The sequence below is a fragment of the Sinocyclocheilus rhinocerous genome, unplaced genomic scaffold (assembly GCF_001515625.1).
Source record: "Sinocyclocheilus rhinocerous isolate Xijiao unplaced genomic scaffold, SAMN03320098_v1.1 scaffold1717, whole genome shotgun sequence".
NCBI classification, from domain to species: domain Eukaryota; kingdom Metazoa; phylum Chordata; class Actinopteri; order Cypriniformes; family Cyprinidae; genus Sinocyclocheilus; species Sinocyclocheilus rhinocerous.
Genome location: NW_015660014.1, coordinates 605,715 through 623,276, shown reverse-complemented (window position 1 = coordinate 623,276; position 17,562 = coordinate 605,715). Strand labels below are relative to the sequence as shown.

The 17,562-nt window shown below is 37.4% G+C and overlaps 2 protein-coding genes across 4 annotated transcripts; both read left to right on the top strand.

Annotated features, from left to right (window-relative positions):
* The first annotated feature begins 6,993 nt into the window (after window positions 1-6,993).
* On the top strand, window positions 6,994-11,198 carry LOC107724772 (tyrosine-protein kinase STYK1-like). Its single transcript, XM_016533799.1, has 6 exons — window positions 6,994-7,175; window positions 8,694-8,752; window positions 8,883-9,056; window positions 9,888-10,214; window positions 10,303-10,484; window positions 11,043-11,198. Exons 2-6 carry the CDS (start codon window positions 8,695-8,697, stop codon window positions 11,196-11,198), a joined length of 897 nt encoding a protein of 298 aa, XP_016389285.1. The 5' UTR covers window positions 6,994-7,175; window position 8,694.
* On the top strand, window positions 8,832-16,852 carry LOC107724775 (tyrosine-protein kinase STYK1-like). Of its 3 annotated transcripts, none has more exons than XM_016533801.1 (10): window positions 12,193-12,392; window positions 13,889-13,947; window positions 14,078-14,251; window positions 14,768-15,094; window positions 15,183-15,364; window positions 15,554-15,634; window positions 15,809-16,017; window positions 16,106-16,146; window positions 16,270-16,366; window positions 16,497-16,852. In XM_016533801.1, the coding sequence occupies exons 2-10, from the start codon at window positions 13,890-13,892 to the stop codon at window positions 16,690-16,692; spliced, it is 1,365 nt and encodes a 454-aa protein (XP_016389287.1). In that variant the 5' UTR covers window positions 12,193-12,392; window position 13,889; the 3' UTR covers window positions 16,693-16,852. The 3 variants fall into 3 exon arrangements, with proteins under 3 accessions (XP_016389289.1, XP_016389287.1, XP_016389288.1); XM_016533802.1 differs by having other exon boundaries at window positions 12,215-12,237; XM_016533803.1 differs by lacking the exons at window positions 12,193-12,392; window positions 13,889-13,947 and adding an exon at window positions 8,832-8,884 and having other exon boundaries at window positions 14,080-14,251.
* The last annotated feature ends 710 nt before the right edge of the window (window positions 16,853-17,562 follow it).

The following is a 17,562-nucleotide window of genomic DNA, read 5'->3' as shown; positions in this document are numbered from 1 at the left end:
ACTTTTAATTGTGATGATTTTGGCTCACATTTAACAAAAACCCACCAATTCACTTTGGCTGTGTCCGAAATCGCCCCCTATACCCTATTCACTATTCCCTACATTAGGTCACTAATTCAGTTCACTAGAGGAGTGAATGAAAACGAGTGAGTGAATTCGGACACTGAGTGCACCGGAAGGAATGCCGCTTTTGCATAGTTTGTGCTTGCTGTTTATTAATCATTCGAAACTAGCAAACTAGCAGCGGTAGTAAGATTAAAGGATTTATTTTGAACTCTGTCACGGAAATTATGTATAAACCCTAATCAAACAATTTAATAATCAATTTACAATGAATTCATACCCGTGTTGTACATTATGCTGTAAGCCATGGATGAGCCCTTTGTAAAAATGAACGGATTGATTATTCAGCTGCGGGCGCCATCTTCTGGTGAGATGCGGGAATTCATTCGGCACGTGACTCTCACGGTGCATTATGGGCATTCTCTAGCCGTTGAGCGTGCACCAGTTGTACACTCGTTTTTGCAGTGCATTGTGGGATTGAATGAGTGCACTCGAGAACGTCCACTATGGTTTCGAACACCACTAAAAATGGCTGTTCACCTCAAATAGTGCCCTATTTAAGGGTATAGGGGGCGATTTCGGACACAGCCAAAGTATCACATATTCCAAAAAAAATATTAAGCAGCACAACAGTTTCCAGCACTGATAATAAATCAGCATATTAGAATGGATCATGTGACACTGAAGACTGGAGTAATGATGCTGAAAATTCAGCTTTGCATAACAGGAATAAATTAGATTTGAATGTATATTAAAATAGAAAAACTTTATTTTACATCATACTTTACATAAAACAATAATATAGTGCTCCAATCCGTTCTTATAATAATGACATAAAATACAAAACACTTATGCAAGCGAATGCCCACAGCTAAAGTTTAGCTGCTAAAGTGTGAACACTTAAAACAATAATGGTGGATACGTTAGCCAAGTGCTAACGTGACTAACTGATGAAACAATACAGTTTGTAAACCAAAATATGTCTACTGTAATGTTTGAAGAACGACTTCTTTAAAAAACATAAAAAATCTTACTGTTCAAAAACTTTTGACTGGTAGTGTACATTTGTATGAAATATAGGTTTATTAAATCTAGTGTATTTAAGTCATTTTAAGATAAACAACATTCTTTGCTAACAAATTGAAATGAGGTGAATGTTTTCAACAAGGTGAAGAAGTGACAGGTAAGAAAAAGTAAGGGGGGGGGCAGAGATATTGGGGAAATTGACTAAGAATGACGGCCCCAGACTAAGGATTTAGACCTTTATTTTATGTGATGCCATACAAATAATAGGGTTGTCTGTGGTTTCAGAAATTGTTGTGGATGTATAGGCTATATACTTTATATTTTCTGTGTGGCCTGGATGAGTGTGAGATTTCCCGGCCTGAAATTGCGTCCCAGTCCGGCCCTGCACACAACAAAAGGTTCGAATTGTATTTCTGTGGTATCCTTGAACACAGCGTCTTCTCAACATGATGTAAACACACTAACTAGCGGAAGTGTTTGTGGGCAGGTCAGACTCTGTGTGTTCGTATTTCGCGGGCAGGCGGGGATTATGCAAATGTGTTACCCAGCGACTCATTTGAGAGACAGTGGCTGTGTCCGAAATCGCCCCCTATACCCTCATTCACTATTCCCTACATTAGGTCACTAATTCAGTTCACTAGAAGGAGTGAATGAAAACGAGTAGTGAATTCGGACACTGAGTGCACCGGAAGGAATGCCGCTTTTTGCATAGTTTGTGCTTGCTGTTTATTAATCATTTGAAACTAGCAAACTAGCAGCTCCAGTAGTAAGATTAAAGGATTTATCTTGAACTCTGTCACGGAAATTATGTATAAACCCTAATCAAACAATTTAATAATCAATTTACAATGAATTTATACCCGTGTTGTACATTATGCTGTACGCCATGGATGAGCGCTTTGTAAAAATGAACGGCTTGATTATTCAGCTGCGGGCGTTATCTTCTGGCGAGATGCGGGAATTCATTCGGCGCGTGACTCTCACGGTGCATTATGGGCATTCTCTAGCCGTTGAGCGTGCACCAGTTGTACACTCGTTTTTGCAGTGCATTGTGGGATTGAATGAGTGCACTCGAGAACGTCCACTATGGTTTCGGACACCACTAAAAATGGCTGTTCCCTCAAATAGTGCCCTATTTAAGGGTACAGGGGGCGATTTCGGACACAACCCTTATGTTTCACAGATTTAGGAGCTAGTTTTAGCGCTAAAATGCTTTGTGAAATACTTTTAGATCAAAAATTTAGGACTGACACAACCATTATATTTAAGATTTTCTCCTAAATCGGCGAGTTACGAGCTACTTTTAGCCTTAAGATATTTTGTGAATACGGGCCCTGATCTTAACTTGATAAACTATGTTGGCTCGATAAAGGCCTTGCCTAGTAAAAGGAGACTTGGAGAGAGAGAGATGGTAGGCAGTTGCTAGGGTTTTGCTATATGGTTGCTAGGGTGTTCTGGGTGACCTTCCATAATGTCCACGTAAGACAGAAGTGTTTGTTGCTCTCAAACTTGATGCACTAAAATATGTGATTCATCTGAGCAGCCTGTGCATTAATAAAATAGTCTTCTGTTTGCATTAATGATAGACCTACAGTTACAAGCTCAGAGACATTTAGAATATGTTGATTTAATAGCCAACGTCTTGGTGCCCTGGGTATTTATATTTTGATATAAATTTTTTATTGTTTTTAAACAATATAGATTACTTTATGGTAATGCTACTGTTCTTCATGCACACAGATGTGTATATCAGACCAGAAATCCACATGACACATTGACCACATGCACTTGCTTTAGTGTTGGCACACCTCAGAGTCATCATGCCACCCTCATGCCACCCTATTAATAATTTTCTATATCTGTTCCTGTATTGAGCTAGTTATAAATACTATAACCTAACCCCACACCCTAACACTACCAGAAAATGTTTACATTTTTACAATTAAAAAATAATAATTGACTTTATTTACCTAGGGTGTAAAATATTTAGTCCATGTCTGATAATGTGTTAAACCTTAAAATATTATTCTGTGTTAAATATAAACAATTAGCATGGTCTATAGTTTTAGCCAGTAAAGACCTATTTTGTCATGTTTGATCACTTTTTATAATATTTACTTATGGCTTGCTGATTAACCGATTTTAACTGGTTAGTGATGCACCCGAATGTTGAATTGTGCATTCCTACTATGGACTTTTTGAAGTCCTACTTAAAACCATCAGCTGTCAGACACTGAATGCAAGTGCTGATGAAACCGTTTTCATTCTAAACCATAAACAGTGGATGAAAGGTAAACCTGCACGCCCTCTTTTACTGTGTTTAATGGACATTGATTGAGCCAGGAGTTGTGCCTGGTGTCTGAACATCCTAGAGAAACTTGAGGAGCTCAAAAATTATTGAGTTCTTTTATGATGTTGCTTCTCCTAATTCCTGGCTGGCATTTGAGGTGCGTAATGTTTTTCGCCCCTTAGTATATTTCATTGCCATGTCATCTGTACTAATGCAGTGTCAATATCATGCATGTGTTGATTTGTGTGTGTGTGTGTTTGTGTTTTAAGGTGCTGTGTCGCTATAGAAATGTTTGGAACATCAACCTCAAATTCAAACCCGCATATTTAGTAAGTTGTATACGGCTCAGGTAATGGGGAAATTACATGATCACAACTAATCTAAATACATATGTCACATTAATGGTCATAGCTTTTTATATATTCCAGACAGTAAATGTATTCCTTTATGTAGTTATTTAATCACTTTTTTTCATAAGTATATATGTACTAAATGTGAAGCTCTCTTCTAACCGCTTAAGTATAATTTGTAATGCACAGTTGTCAACTATATGTGAACATTTGTTTTATTTATAGATGAAGGCTGAAACCCTTATCAAGTTTGTTCTTTCCCTAGGTAACCGCCCCCTTGGATTGAACCCTAGTAAACTTCTGTACATGGTCTCAGATCTGAAGCTGCTGTCTGAGTATTTTGGAGTCCCCCACATACGCACGACCGGAAGGAGCGGAAGCGGTCGACTGTGGCATAATAAAAGCTCCGCTGCTTTCAAGCCGTGTGTCACGCTCGTTCAGCGGCCTCGTTTTGCTTCGACGGCTTTCAGCCTCACCCTGCTTCATTCTACTATGTTAATAAATCATTAGCTCATCCATGAACATGATTTCTGCCCGAGTCCCGTCGGATTGCATCGGCTGTGGGGATGAAGACGACAACTCCCATGACTCCACACTCAGTCACGGCGTCATCAAACTACGCATTTGGTTCTTTGTTTATTTTGAATACGCGCCCTCTAGCGGCGAAAATTACATATTGTACCTTTAATGTTGCCGTTTCAAAGCGGGTCAATGTGAGTGTACTGTGATGTATTGTTCATTGTTCATTCATTCATTCTCTTTCTTTTATATTCCAGGAGAGAAGTGGATGGGGCCTCACCCTAACAAGCCCACAGCCACAATGTGATCACTACTCCTCCATGCTCTGTCTATTTTAACAACTTCTAAATAAAATGTTAAAGTGGTGTAAATTCACATTGTTTCAATTCAACAGCAAACACACACACTTACATCTAAAAGAGGACATTGACTTCTAATGTTTTTAAGTACAGCTAGGGGCAGATCTACTGGTGTGGCGTTGAGTGGCAACTGCCACCCTAAGAAAATGCATTGCCACCCCAGAATTATCCCAAACTAGTCTGTGTTTATTACATTCATGAATAAGCAAAAATAGATTTATTTTGTTGTCATCTGTTAGGAAAACCATTAATTGACATTTATAGACAAGCTAATTTTAACAAAGGATAACAATGCCTGTTTTGATGGCTCATTTGTCGCCACCTACTGGCATAAATGTAACATCAACAAACAAATCTGTCACACTGCTGCTAGGAAGATGATGAAGACGATAACAAAGATCATATAAACAAATCCTTTTAATGGTAATCCACAAGATGAAGAGGTTCTAACACACAGGATAACATTCAACAATAACCGACAACCAAAGGAACTGAGGAGGGAACTTAAATACACAGACAAGAGAGTGACTAAATGACTTAATAATAATCAAGGGGGAAACAGAAAGTAGGTCAAAGGAACACATGGGATGAATGAAAACAAACTCAAAGTCCAGGAACAGAACATAACCGTGACAGAATCAGAATCGGAAAGACTCTTTTTGGTCTGAATCAAATGAATCGAGTCTCTGAAAATCAACAAGGATAAATAGGTAAGAATCTAATCTTAACTTGATAAACTATGTTGGCTCGATAAAGGCCTTGCCTAGTAAAAGGAGACTTGGAGAGAGTGAGAGAGAGCGAGAGAGAGAGATGGTAGGCAGTTGCTAGGGTTTTGCTATATGGTTGCTAGGGTGTTCTGGGTGACCTTCCATAATGTCCACGTAAGACAGAAGTGTTTGTTGCTCTCAAACTTGATGCACTAAAATATGTGATTCATCTGAGCAGCCTGTGCATTAATAAAATAGTCTTCTGTTTGCATTAATGATAGACCTACAGTTACAAGCTCAGAGACATTTAGAATATGTTGATTTAATAGCCAACGTCTTGGTGCCCTCACTGCCCTGGGTATTTATATTTTAATATTTATTTTTAATTGTTTTTAAACAATATAGATTACTTTATGGTAATGCTACTGTTCTTCATGCACACAGATGTGTATATCAGACCAGAAATCCACATGACACATTGACCACATGCACTTGCTTTAGTGTTGGCACACCTCAGAGTCATCATGCCACCCTCATGCCACCCTATTAATAATTTTCTATATCTGTTCCTGTATTGAGCTAGTTATAAATACTATAACCTAACCCCACACCCTAACACTACCAGAAAATGTTTACATTTTTACAATTAAAAAATAATAATTGACTTTATTTACCTAGGGTGTAAAATATTTAGTCCATGTCTGATAATGTGTGTAGACCTTAAAATATTATTCTGTGTTAAATATAAACAATTAGCATGGTCTATAGTTTTAGCCAGTAAAGACCTATTTTGTCATGTTTGATCACTTTTTATAATATTTACTTATGGCTTGCTGATTAACCGATTTTAACTGGTTAGTGATGCACCCGAATGTTGAATTGTGCATTCCTACTATGGACTTTTTGAAGTCCTACTTAAAACCATCAGCTGTCAGACACTGAATGCAAGTGCTGACGAAACCGTTTTCATTCTAAACCATAAACAGTGGATGAAAGGTAAACCTGCACGCCCTCTTTTACTGTGTGTAATGGACATTGATTGAGCCAGTAGTTGTGCCTGGATGTCTGAACATCCTAGAGAAACTTGAGGAGCTGGATAATCAGGTTTTGGTTTGGTTATATTCAGGAAGAAGAAGAAAATGTCACATATGCTGAACATGATAGATGAGATAAGTTTAACGCAAGTAGCGATAAAGGCAGGGTCTGGGCATTTAACTGGATATAGTGCAATTTCACAGGGTTTGACAGCAGTAAATGATACTCTGTGAAATGCAGAAATGGCTCTGCACTGTAATAAACCCTTGGGCTCCAGAAGGTAAGAAAAGCCGGGCTTCGGCTTCAATCCTGGATCATGCGGCCAAACACGGGCTTCTGCGGGAGCCGTCGTAAGCAGGCCCCCGGGCACGTCGCTGCAAGGCATCCGGACTGGTCTACCGTATCTGGTCGCCCCGAGGAGCTTCCCGAGCAACCGGGCTACCCCCCTCTTGCTGAGGCAACGAGTGGGGGGTAAAAAAAAAAAAAAAAAAAAAAATTAGCACTACAGAAAAGGAGGGTGTTACCAACAACAGAGACGGAGCACAGGTGAAGAGGGTGGAGCTAAGTAACCAACAAAGGTGTGACCTAGACAAACACAAGCAGGCTTAGTATACAGTACACCATAAGAACATTCTCTAGAAACAAGAAAGAGGACAAATAAGATGTACCGGTGGTGACACTGTATAACATGGGACAGAGTGATGTATACAACAATGGGATATCATCTCCATCATGGAGATGATACTATCTGAATAGAGACAATCTGAGATACAAGGAAGGCTGAACATCAAGGAGTAAGACTACCTACAACTACAGTGTCCAGCAGGTAGGCCAATACAGACCTGTAGACAAAACCAACAGTAAATGTGACTTAGTCTTGTACTGTAGTCTTGTTTACAAGGCAGGCCCACTTATGGAATTAGCTGTCAGATGATTTGATAATTTATCTATTGTGAATTAGTTTATATTATAAAGTACACAGAACACATATGATGATGTCAAAACATTCCACAATTATATCAAAGAAGGACAAAAGACACTATATAGAGAGCATTACACTACTGTTCAAATGTTTGGGGTCAGTGTGATTCTTTAATGTTTTTGAAAGTCCCCAAAAGACTATTTATTTGAATATTATAAAAATTTTATTTAATTAGTTTTCTTTTTTAATATATATTCTTTTAATGTAATTTATTCCTGTGTTGGCAAAGCTGAATTTTCAGCATTACTCCAGTCTTCAGTGTCACATGGTCCTTCAGAAATCAAGTAACATTTCTTATTGTCATTATTGAAAACAGTCTTGATACTTAATATTTTTGGTGGAAACTGTGATACATTTTTTTGATGAACAGAAAGTTAAAAAGGAACGGCATTTATTTGGAATAGAAATCTTTTTTTTTTAACATTGTAAATGTCTTTGCTGTCACTTTGATCAACTGAATCTTTGCTGAATAAAAGTAAATAATATTTTTTTAGATACACTATATTAAATACATTTACTACATCAAGATATTTACATAATATATCTGTTGCTTATGTGAGTTTCCTTATGTGCCTCTGTTTATATGACGTGTCGTTGTGTAGTCTTTAAGAATGAAAAATGCAGACAAACAGGTTGAGCATCATAATCTAAATAAAAAGGCCGTTCCGTGTATGTGTCAGAATTTGAGCTAATACAGCGGCCTTTTACTTTACAGTCTGAAAACACATTTAGCCACACTTACAGGCCTAGAAAGAACACATTCATCTAGTAGCACAACACAAATGACAATTACAGCTATGAACACACACAAAGTATTGCAAATGCTAGTACTTTTGTACTGACATTTAGAAACCATTAGATTGGGTGTTCACTGTTTGTTCACAAAAGAGGTCCTCTCATATTGCACACAGAGCACAAGTGTGTAGTGTAGCGTCTTTGAGATTATACTTACAAAACGCTCTCATCATGTAAACACCTAGAATTCACATATTTACATGTGACATGTATTTCCTACTATTTTTCCTATTTTCTCTCTGTGGTTGTTCCCGAAAAAAACAAACTCATTTTTACTGGAATGAACATAAATGAAGTGATGATTTGTCTCTATTACCCAAAGCCTTTTATGCTGATTAGAAAGACTGATCATGTTACACTGACCCAGAATTCAGTATGATGTTTTATATTGCTGTTATAAGAGATTTTTAGAAGGTTTAAATTTTAAACACTTAAAATCCACATTGTTTCAGTGTTCTCCGTATTTGGAACACAACATGAAACACAGCGCTATACTTTGGTAAACAAGTAAGTAGTTCATTTAAAAAAATCTCCAACCTTTTAAATCCACGTTCTGTCTCTGCGCAGGATGGCGACCTCTTCAAGTTCTGTGTATTCTGAATGTAAACCTGGAGACACATTGTGTGGTGAGTAATCATGTCTGTCAGATAAAACAAAGGCATCATCACCATTTGACAAGTATGTCTCCAAAGTTGTAAGCTAAAATTTCAAAAATATCTCTCTTATTCCATGTCAACATGTGATCTGCTCCCTCAGAGGTCCGGGTATATGAACAGGAAGTGATAATCGTACCGGTGTTGTTTTTGATGAGTTTCTTGGTCACACTGGTGTTTCTCCTGCTGCTGAGGTTCTGTCCTGAGAAGGTGGATCACCTGCAACCCAGGTCCAGTCGATCAACCAGGACTAGGAGAAACTTGCAAGGCATTGATGGTCAGTGTCTGCATATATATTCAGGAAACAACATGCCAAGAGTGGCATAGATAAAAGTTGAAAATATGTTTATATTGCTAATCAAATACTATTTTAGATTAGTATTATTTTGGTGGTTAATTTTGGGAATTTATTTATTTATGTTGTATTACTGTCACATGATTATGAAATTATGATAATATACAATCGTATATTTCTTTACTTCAGGATATTCCCAATTGGGTTTTTATTTAAGGATAAATCCACTCATACTATTAATACAAATTTTAAGGTTTAACTGCTGCTAAAAAATACAATAATACATGTTTGCCAATCTTTCACATTGTTTTCACATTATCTTTTCACATTGTTCACTTGTCTTTATTTCTTCTTTAAGGTTTTGGCAGTATATAGTTCAATGTTTTGTATTATATGCAAAAAACTTGCATGTATGTTATGTTACATGTATGATGCATAACAAAATTAACGTGTACGTTTCAAAATTGCATGAAAAGTTAATCACAAAAATGTAATTCCTAATTAATAACATACATATAGAATGTCTGTACATAATACAGGGATTAAGTATTTACTTTAGTGTTAAGCACAAATGTTGCATCTCAAATGCAAACCACTGTGTTTGCGTGTCGTGGCAAGGGCGTATGAATCACACCTCTTATCTACACATTGAGATGGGTTTGCACAAAATGGTTTTGATACTGACTTCAAGTAAGCAAACATGATATTTGATGGGTAATATATTTTATTAAGTATCCTGTTCTGTTTTTTTTTCATACTTTTGATTCGTTGAATCCCACCTAAACAACTCTTTTTCTATCTCCCTATACGTAGCTCCTCTGGGTCTGAATGCTCTTGAAGGTGAGCCCATAGCATTGGACACTACATCTTACATGACGTTCAACCCAGTTCGAGACTCCTATAGGCATGAACGTGCCTCATTCAATGCCAACAATGTGGCCTTTACCGATGGCGGAGGCTCTTTTGGCGCCGCAGCTTCAGCCTTCACAAAGCCCAGGGAACTTCCACGACAGCAACTGCCCGAGAAATTCAAAGGGGTGTCTCCTCTCCCAGCATCATACTCTCTGAAGTCAGACAGCTCTGTCTCACTCTACAGGGCTCGTATGGAAAACAGAAATGTGGTTCTGCGTGTACTTAAAGGTGTTCAAGTGATTTATGATATAGTCATAACATCTGACTGAGATCTTGAATTCCAGTTTCACTTTCCTTTTTTCATTCTTATACTCAGATTCAGCCAGTAACCAGGAAAGTCAGTCATTCTTGGGCTTTGCGTCCTTCCTTTCCCAGTTAGGGCCCCATCCCTTCTTACCGGAGCTTCTGGGAGTTATATCCCTGCGAGCTCCTCTCATTACTGTTATTGAAGAGATGGAGAACAGAGATCTGCTCGGATTCCTGTGGCGGTGTAGACAGGTAAGAGGTTTGATCAAGATGTTTTAGAACAGGTAGCAGCTTTACATAGGTCATAATTCTTATAGGGTCACTGACACCAGGGAGAAAAATGCAAAAATCTGAATTAAAAAAAATGCAAAATAGCAATAAAATATAAAAAAAATTAAATAATGGAAAATCAATTGGTACAGAGCCCAGGGTTGGTACATGCAGGGCAAAAAACGTCTAAATGAGAATAAAAAAAAAAAAAGCAAAATAGCAATAAAATAATATGAAATAAATTGGTACAGAGCCCTGTACATGACATGCAGGGAAAAAATTAACAAGATATTGTGGCCAATAATTAATAATTAGTTCCCTTGTTTTAGTTAAATCAAACTAATAAATAGTAGGAACAAATGAATAAGTCATGGGAACAAATTCTTAAATTGTGGCTATATCTGTTTTTTTCTTTTGCATGTTTATCAACTTTTGAAAGTTCTAAAATGCTTCCTATATCTTATGTTGTTGATCTCAAAGGTTGTGCATCTAAATAAACTTATTTTGTTGCAAATTCATTTGTCATTTGGTATTAAACAGGATAACGTTGGACCAGACGGCATGTATCAGATGACAGAGAAAAAGATATTCACCATGGCTTCACATGTGGCCTCTGCACTGGTGAGCACAATGTTGTTATCACCACCTACTCAGTGTCAAAATCCAAGCATTCTGGCATTTGAAGTGGCAATATAAGCATTAGTTGGAAAAAAAAAAAAAGCAAAATAGCAATAAAATAATATGAAATAAATTGGTACAGAGCCCTGTACATGACATGCAGGGAAAAAATTAACAAGATATTGTGGCCAATAATTAATAATTAGTTCCCTTGTTTTAGTTAAATCAAACTAATAAATAGTAGGAACAAATGAATAAGTCATGGGAACAAATTCTTAAATTGTGGCTATATCAGTTTTTTTCTTTTGCATGTTTATCAACTTTTGAAAGTTCTAAAATGCTTCCTATATTTTATGTTGTTGATCTCAAAGGTTGTGCATCTAAATAAACTTATTTTGTTGCAAATTCATTTGTCATTTGGTATTAAACAGGATAACGTTGGACCAGACGGCATGTATCAGATGACAGAGAAAAAGATATTCACCATGGCTTCACATGTGGCCTCTGCACTGGTGAGCACAATGTTGTTATCACCACCTACTCAGTGTCAAAATCCAAGCATTCTGGCATTTGAAGTGGCAATATAAGCATTAGTTGGAACAAATATGACACCAATCATGGTGTTTTGCTCAGTTTCAAGGATGGACATTCTTACTTCTTTCGCTGTAGGACTTTCTCCATAGCAAAGACCTTCTCCACTGCAACATCAAGGCTCGCAGCGTGTTAGTCAGCAGGATTTGTACCGCTAAACTCTGGGGGTTGGGTGATTTGTATGCGAGGACTTCAGCAAGTGCTAATCACAGTGAAGATCCTGGGATAAAAAAGTGGCAGGCTCCCGAGCTATTGGCCAAGAGACCAGCCACTCCGAAAAGTGATGTGTAAGTAAAAAGCACAACACATGTTTTCAGGAAAAACAACATTTAATAAACCCTTTGGCCGTAAAAAAATATTTTTTAGCACTACAGAAAAGGAGGGTGTTACCAACAACAGCAAGTGAAGAGACGGAGCACAGGTGAAAAGGGTGGAGCTAAGTCACCAACAAAGGTGCAACCTAGACAAACACAAGCAGTACACCATAAGGAGATTCTCTAGAAACAAGGAAGGAGACTTATAAAAGGTACTGATGACACTGTAAAACATGGGAAAGAGTGATGTATTCAACAATGGGATATCATTTCCATTATGGAAAACTATCTGAATAGAGACAATCTAAACACAAGGAAAGACTGAACATCAAGGAGTAAGACCACCTACAACCACAGTGTCCAGCAGGTAGGCCAATACAGACCTGCAGACAAAGCCACCAAAGTGAAATACGTGACTTAGTCTTTTTGTTTACAAGGCAGGCCTACTTGTGGAATTAGCTGTCAGATGATTTGATTATTTATTGTGAATTAGTTTGTATTATAAAGTGCACAGAACACACATGTTGATGTCAAAACATTCCTCACTTATGTCAAAGAAGGACAAATACACTACAGAGAGAGCAGAGCATTATATTTGCCATTCAAATGTTTGGGGTCAGTATGATTCTTTAATGTTTTTGAAAGTCCCCCAAAGACTGTATTTATTTAAATATTAGTCAAATTGAAAATGACTGTTTTCTATGTTAACAGTTTTTTCCCCATGTAATTTACTCCTGTGTTGGCAAAACTGAATTTTCAGCATTACTCCATTCTTCAGTGTCACATGATCCTTCAGAAATCAAGTAACATCTTATTGTCATTGTTGAATACTTCTTGATACTAAAAACATTTTGGTGGAAACTGTGATACATTTTTTTCTGGATTCTTTGATGAATAGAAAGCTAGAAAGGAACAGCATTTATTTATTTGGAAATCTTTTTTTGAACATTATAAATGTCTTTACTGTCACTTTTGATCAACTGAATATTTACTGAATAAAAGTATTGGACAATTTTAAATACACTATTTTTTTAATACATTAAGTCAAGATATTTATGTCTAATACATCTCAGTTGCTTATGTGGGTTTCCCTATGTACCTCTGTGTATATGACGTGTTGTTGTGTCGTCTTTGAGAATGAAAAAATGCAGACAAACATGTTGAGACTCATAATACAAATAAAAAGGCTGTTCCTTGTATGTCAGAAACCGAGCTAATACAGTGGCCTTTTACTTCACAGTCTGAAAACACATTTAGCCACACTTACAGGAATAGAAAGAACACATTTATCTAGTAGCACAACACAGCTGACAATTGCAGCCATGAACACACACAAAGTATAGCAAGTATTAGTCTTGTTGTACTGACATTTAGAATGTCACACCAGACTGAGTGTTCACTGTTTGTTCACAAATGAGGCCATCTCATATTGCACATGGAGCATAAGTGTGTAGTGTAGCGTCTTTGAGATTATACTTACAAGATACTCTCATGTACAAACACATAATTTACTTACTGTATGTACACAGTAAATATTTATATGTGAAATCTATTTCTTAGTATTTTTCTCCTTTTTTCTTTCTGGGGTTATTTCCATATATATGATGATGTTGACAAAGATGTATCTCAACTACCCAAAGCCTTTTATGCTGATTCGAAACACTGATCACATTACGCTGACCCAGAATTCAGCATGATGTTTCATACTGCCATTATAGAAGACTTAGAACATTTAAAATCTACATTGTTTCAATGTTCTCCATATTTGGAAATCAACCTGAAACACAGCGCAATACTTTGGTAAACAAGTAGCTAATTTTAAACATCTCCAACCTTTTAAATCCACATTCCGTCTCTGCGCAGGATGGCTACCACTTCCAGTTCTGCGTATTCTGAATGTAAACCTGGAGACACATTGTGTGGTGAGTAGATCATGTATTTCGAATAAAACAAAAAGGCATCATCATCATTAGACGAGTATGTCTCCAAAGTTGTAAGCTAAAATGTAAAAAAGTTGCTCATATTCCGTCAACATGTGATTTGCTCCCTCAGAGATCCGTGTGTATGAACAGGAAGTGATAATCGTACCGGTGTTGTTTTTGATGAGTTTCTTGGTCACGCTGGTGTTTCTGCTGCTGCTGAAGTTCTGTCCTGAGAAGGTGGATCGCCTGCAACCCAGGTCCAGTCGAACAACCAAGACTAGGAGAAACTTGCAAGGCATTGATGGTGAGTGTCTACATATATATTTAAAAAACAACATGCCAAGAGTATATATATATGTATCATTTTAATATATATTTCAATGTTACTAAACGCATTTTGCTAAATGTATTAAATGCAAAATACATTTGCATGTATGTTACATGTATGATGCATAGCTAAATTGATGTGTACATTTTAAAATTGAATAAAAAGTTAATCACAAAAATGTATTTCCTAATTAATAACACATAATGTCTGTACATAATACAGGGATTAAATATTTGCTTTAGTGTTAAGCATAAATGTTGCATCTCAAATGCAAACCACTGTGCTTATGTGTCGTGGCAAGGGCTTAAGAATCGCGCCTCTAATCTACACATTGAGACTGTTTGCACAAAATGGTTTTGATACTGACTTCAAGTAAACAAACATGACATTTGGTCGGTAATATATTTTATTAAGTATGCTGTTCTGTTTTTTCATACTTTAATTCATTGAATCCCACCTAAACAGTCTCTCTTTCTATCTCCCTATATGTAGCTCCCCAGGGTCTGAATGCTCTTGAAGGTGAGCCAATAGCGTTGGACACTACATCTTACATGACGTTCAGCCCAGTTCGAGACTCCTATAGAAATGAACATGCCTCCTTCAATGACAACAATGTGGCCTTTACCGATGGAGGAGGCTCTTTTGGCGCCACAGCTTCAGCCTTCACAAAGCCCAGGGAACTTCTACGACAGCGACTACCGGAGAACTTCAAAGGGGTGTCTCCTCTCCCAGCATCATACTCTCTGAAGTCAGACAGCTCCGTCTCACTCTACAGGGCTCGTATGGAAAACAGAAATGTGGTGCTGCGTGTACTTAAAGGTGCCCGAGTGATTTATGATATAGTCATAACGTCTGACTGAGATCTTGAATTTCAGTTTCACTTTCCTTTTTTTGTTCTCATACTCAGATTCAGCCAGTAACCATGAAAGTCAGTCCTTCTTGGGATTTGCATCCTTCCTTTCCCAGTTAGGGCCCCATCCCTTCTTACCGGAGCTTCTGGGAGTTATATCCCTGCGAGCTCCTCTCATTACTGTTATTGAAGAGATGGAGAACAGAGATCTGCTCGGATTCCTGTGGAGGTGTAGACAGGTAAGAGGTCTGACCAAGATGTTTTATAGCAGCGGTTCTCAACTGGTGGGAAACAGCCATACATAGGCCATAAGTCAATTTTTGAAAGTTCTAACATGCCTCCTTTATCTTATGTTGTTGATCTCAAAGGTTGTGCATCTAAATAAACTTATTTTGTTGCAAATTCATTTGTCATTTGGTATTAAACAGGATAACGTTGGACCAGACGGCATGTATCAGATGACAGAAAAAAAGATCTTCACCATGGCTTCACATGTGTCCTCTGCACTGGTGAGCACAATATTGTTATCACCATTTTTCTCAGTGTCAAATCCAAGCATTTTGGTATTTGGCAATATAAGCACTAGTTGGAACAAATATGACACCAATGATGGTATCGTGTGATATTTTGGTTCAGTTTCAAGGATGGAGATCATCTGACCTTTCTTGCTTCTTTCTCTGTAGGACTTTCTCCATAGCAAAGATCTTCTCCACTGCAACATCAAAGCTCGCAGTGTGTTAGTCAGCAGGATTTGTACCGCAAAACTCTGGGGTTTGGGTGATTTGTATGCAAGGACATCAGCAAGTGCTAATCACAGTGAAGATCCTGGGATAAAAAAGTGGCAGGCTCCCGAGCTATTGGCCAAGAGACCAGCCACTCCAAAAAGTGATGTGTAAGTAAAAAGCACAACACGTGTTTTCAGGAAAAACAACATTCACATTTTCACCTCAAATACCTGTGTTTCTTGATCTTTTTGACAGTTGGTCATTTGGGCTGCTACTGTATGAAATGGTGACTCTTGGTGAGTCTGCTGTCCTTTTCTTTTGGAATGATTTAAGTTGACTGTATCTTGCTTAGAATGATTAATAAATCTGACCTTTAACTTCTCTCACATTTTTGTTTATCCTATTCTTTATACTTTCAGGTGAGGTCCCCTTTTCTGAAATCCCAGCAAAGGAACTTCTACAGTATCATCAGCGAGGGAAAACCCTGAAGAAACCAAACAACTGCTCCAACTCACTGTAAATGCACCTTTAGAATTATTGTTTTGTAAAATTATTGTATTGCATTTTTTATTTATTGTATTTTAATTTACTGCTTATATAGTGCGTATGTTCAAAATAAACAATTATTGCTACTGCTTTTCTCCAGTTACTCACTTATCAAAGCTTGCTGTCAGTGGAAGGAGCACGACCGCCCCTCATTGGCTGAGGTCAGGCGTAAACTCCAATCAGGAGAGAAGAGTGCCAATGACAGCAGTGTTATCCGGGTGCCTGAGCCAATCAATACTGAACAATATCTGAAGGAGGCGGGATATGGAGAATCCAACAACTACACCATTTTCTAAACTCCACATGACTCTACATAAAAACATCACATCTATATGAATATATTATTTTGTGTTTGTGGTGTAAACTGTGCTTCTCCAGTGCTTCCTGCTGAGTGAATTGACTGTTGACCAGCCATACTGACATTAAAGAATTTGAATGTATGAAATGTTAATTTTAGAGAATGTTTACAGATATGATCTTTTCTTTAAAACGCATTGATCAAATTGCAGTGTTGCCAAATTCTAGGATTTTATTTATGTTGGTCAAATGGCTCTTTTGTTGTACAGTTAGATATTTGAACCGGATGCTTTGAAACGGTGTAGTTTAAAGCAATAAACACTGAGAAGTTTCAAAATTACTTGACTGATCTGATCAAGCAAAATTTAGATCAATTTTTCAGGACAGACAAATTAGAATTAGAAGAGGGTTGTGGCTAGAAGGGATATAGCAAAAACCGGAAGCTAACAATAAATTGAATTTTCTATTAGAAATTTTCTACCCCAACCCTAAACCTACCCCTTACAATAATGCAAAAATAGTCATTATTGTTGTACAGTGTGAGAAAAATTATGCTATATTGATGTGCGCATGCCCAGTAGTTTTTGCTGTATACCACCATCTAGCCTTAAACGTAGAAGAGCCAGGTTAATGATGCAGTCTTGTTTAAAGAGTTAGTTCACCCAAAAATGAATATTCTGTCATTAATTACTCACCCTCATGTCGTTTCAAACCCGTAAGACCTTCGTTCATCTTCGGAACACAAATTAAGATATTTTTGATGGAATCTGAACTAAGAATATCTGCTGGACGTAAACAACGTATGCGGATATTCTCCAAAATGGCACCAGGGTGATGCGGAGGAGACGAATTGTTGAATAAAGTCATAA

Bases quoted from the DNA above. Each gene is read 5' to 3' on its own strand.
- LOC107724772 (XM_016533799.1), top strand. From the start codon at position 8,695: ATGGCGACCTCTTCAAGTTCTGTGTATTCTGAATGTAAACCTGGAGAC. The intron at 8,753-8,882 runs GTGAGTAATCAT...CTGCTCCCTCAG, and splicing joins ACCTGGAGACACATTGTGTG to AGGTCCGGGTATATGAACAG. The intron at 9,057-9,887 runs GTCAGTGTCTGC...CCCTATACGTAG, and splicing joins AAACTTGCAAGGCATTGATG to CTCCTCTGGGTCTGAATGCT.
- LOC107724775 (XM_016533801.1), top strand. From the start codon at position 13,890: ATGGCTACCACTTCCAGTTCTGCGTATTCTGAATGTAAACCTGGAGAC. The intron at 14,252-14,767 runs GTGAGTGTCTAC...CCCTATATGTAG, and splicing joins AAACTTGCAAGGCATTGATG to CTCCCCAGGGTCTGAATGCT. The intron at 15,095-15,182 runs GTGCCCGAGTGA...TCTCATACTCAG, and splicing joins GGTGCTGCGTGTACTTAAAG to ATTCAGCCAGTAACCATGAA.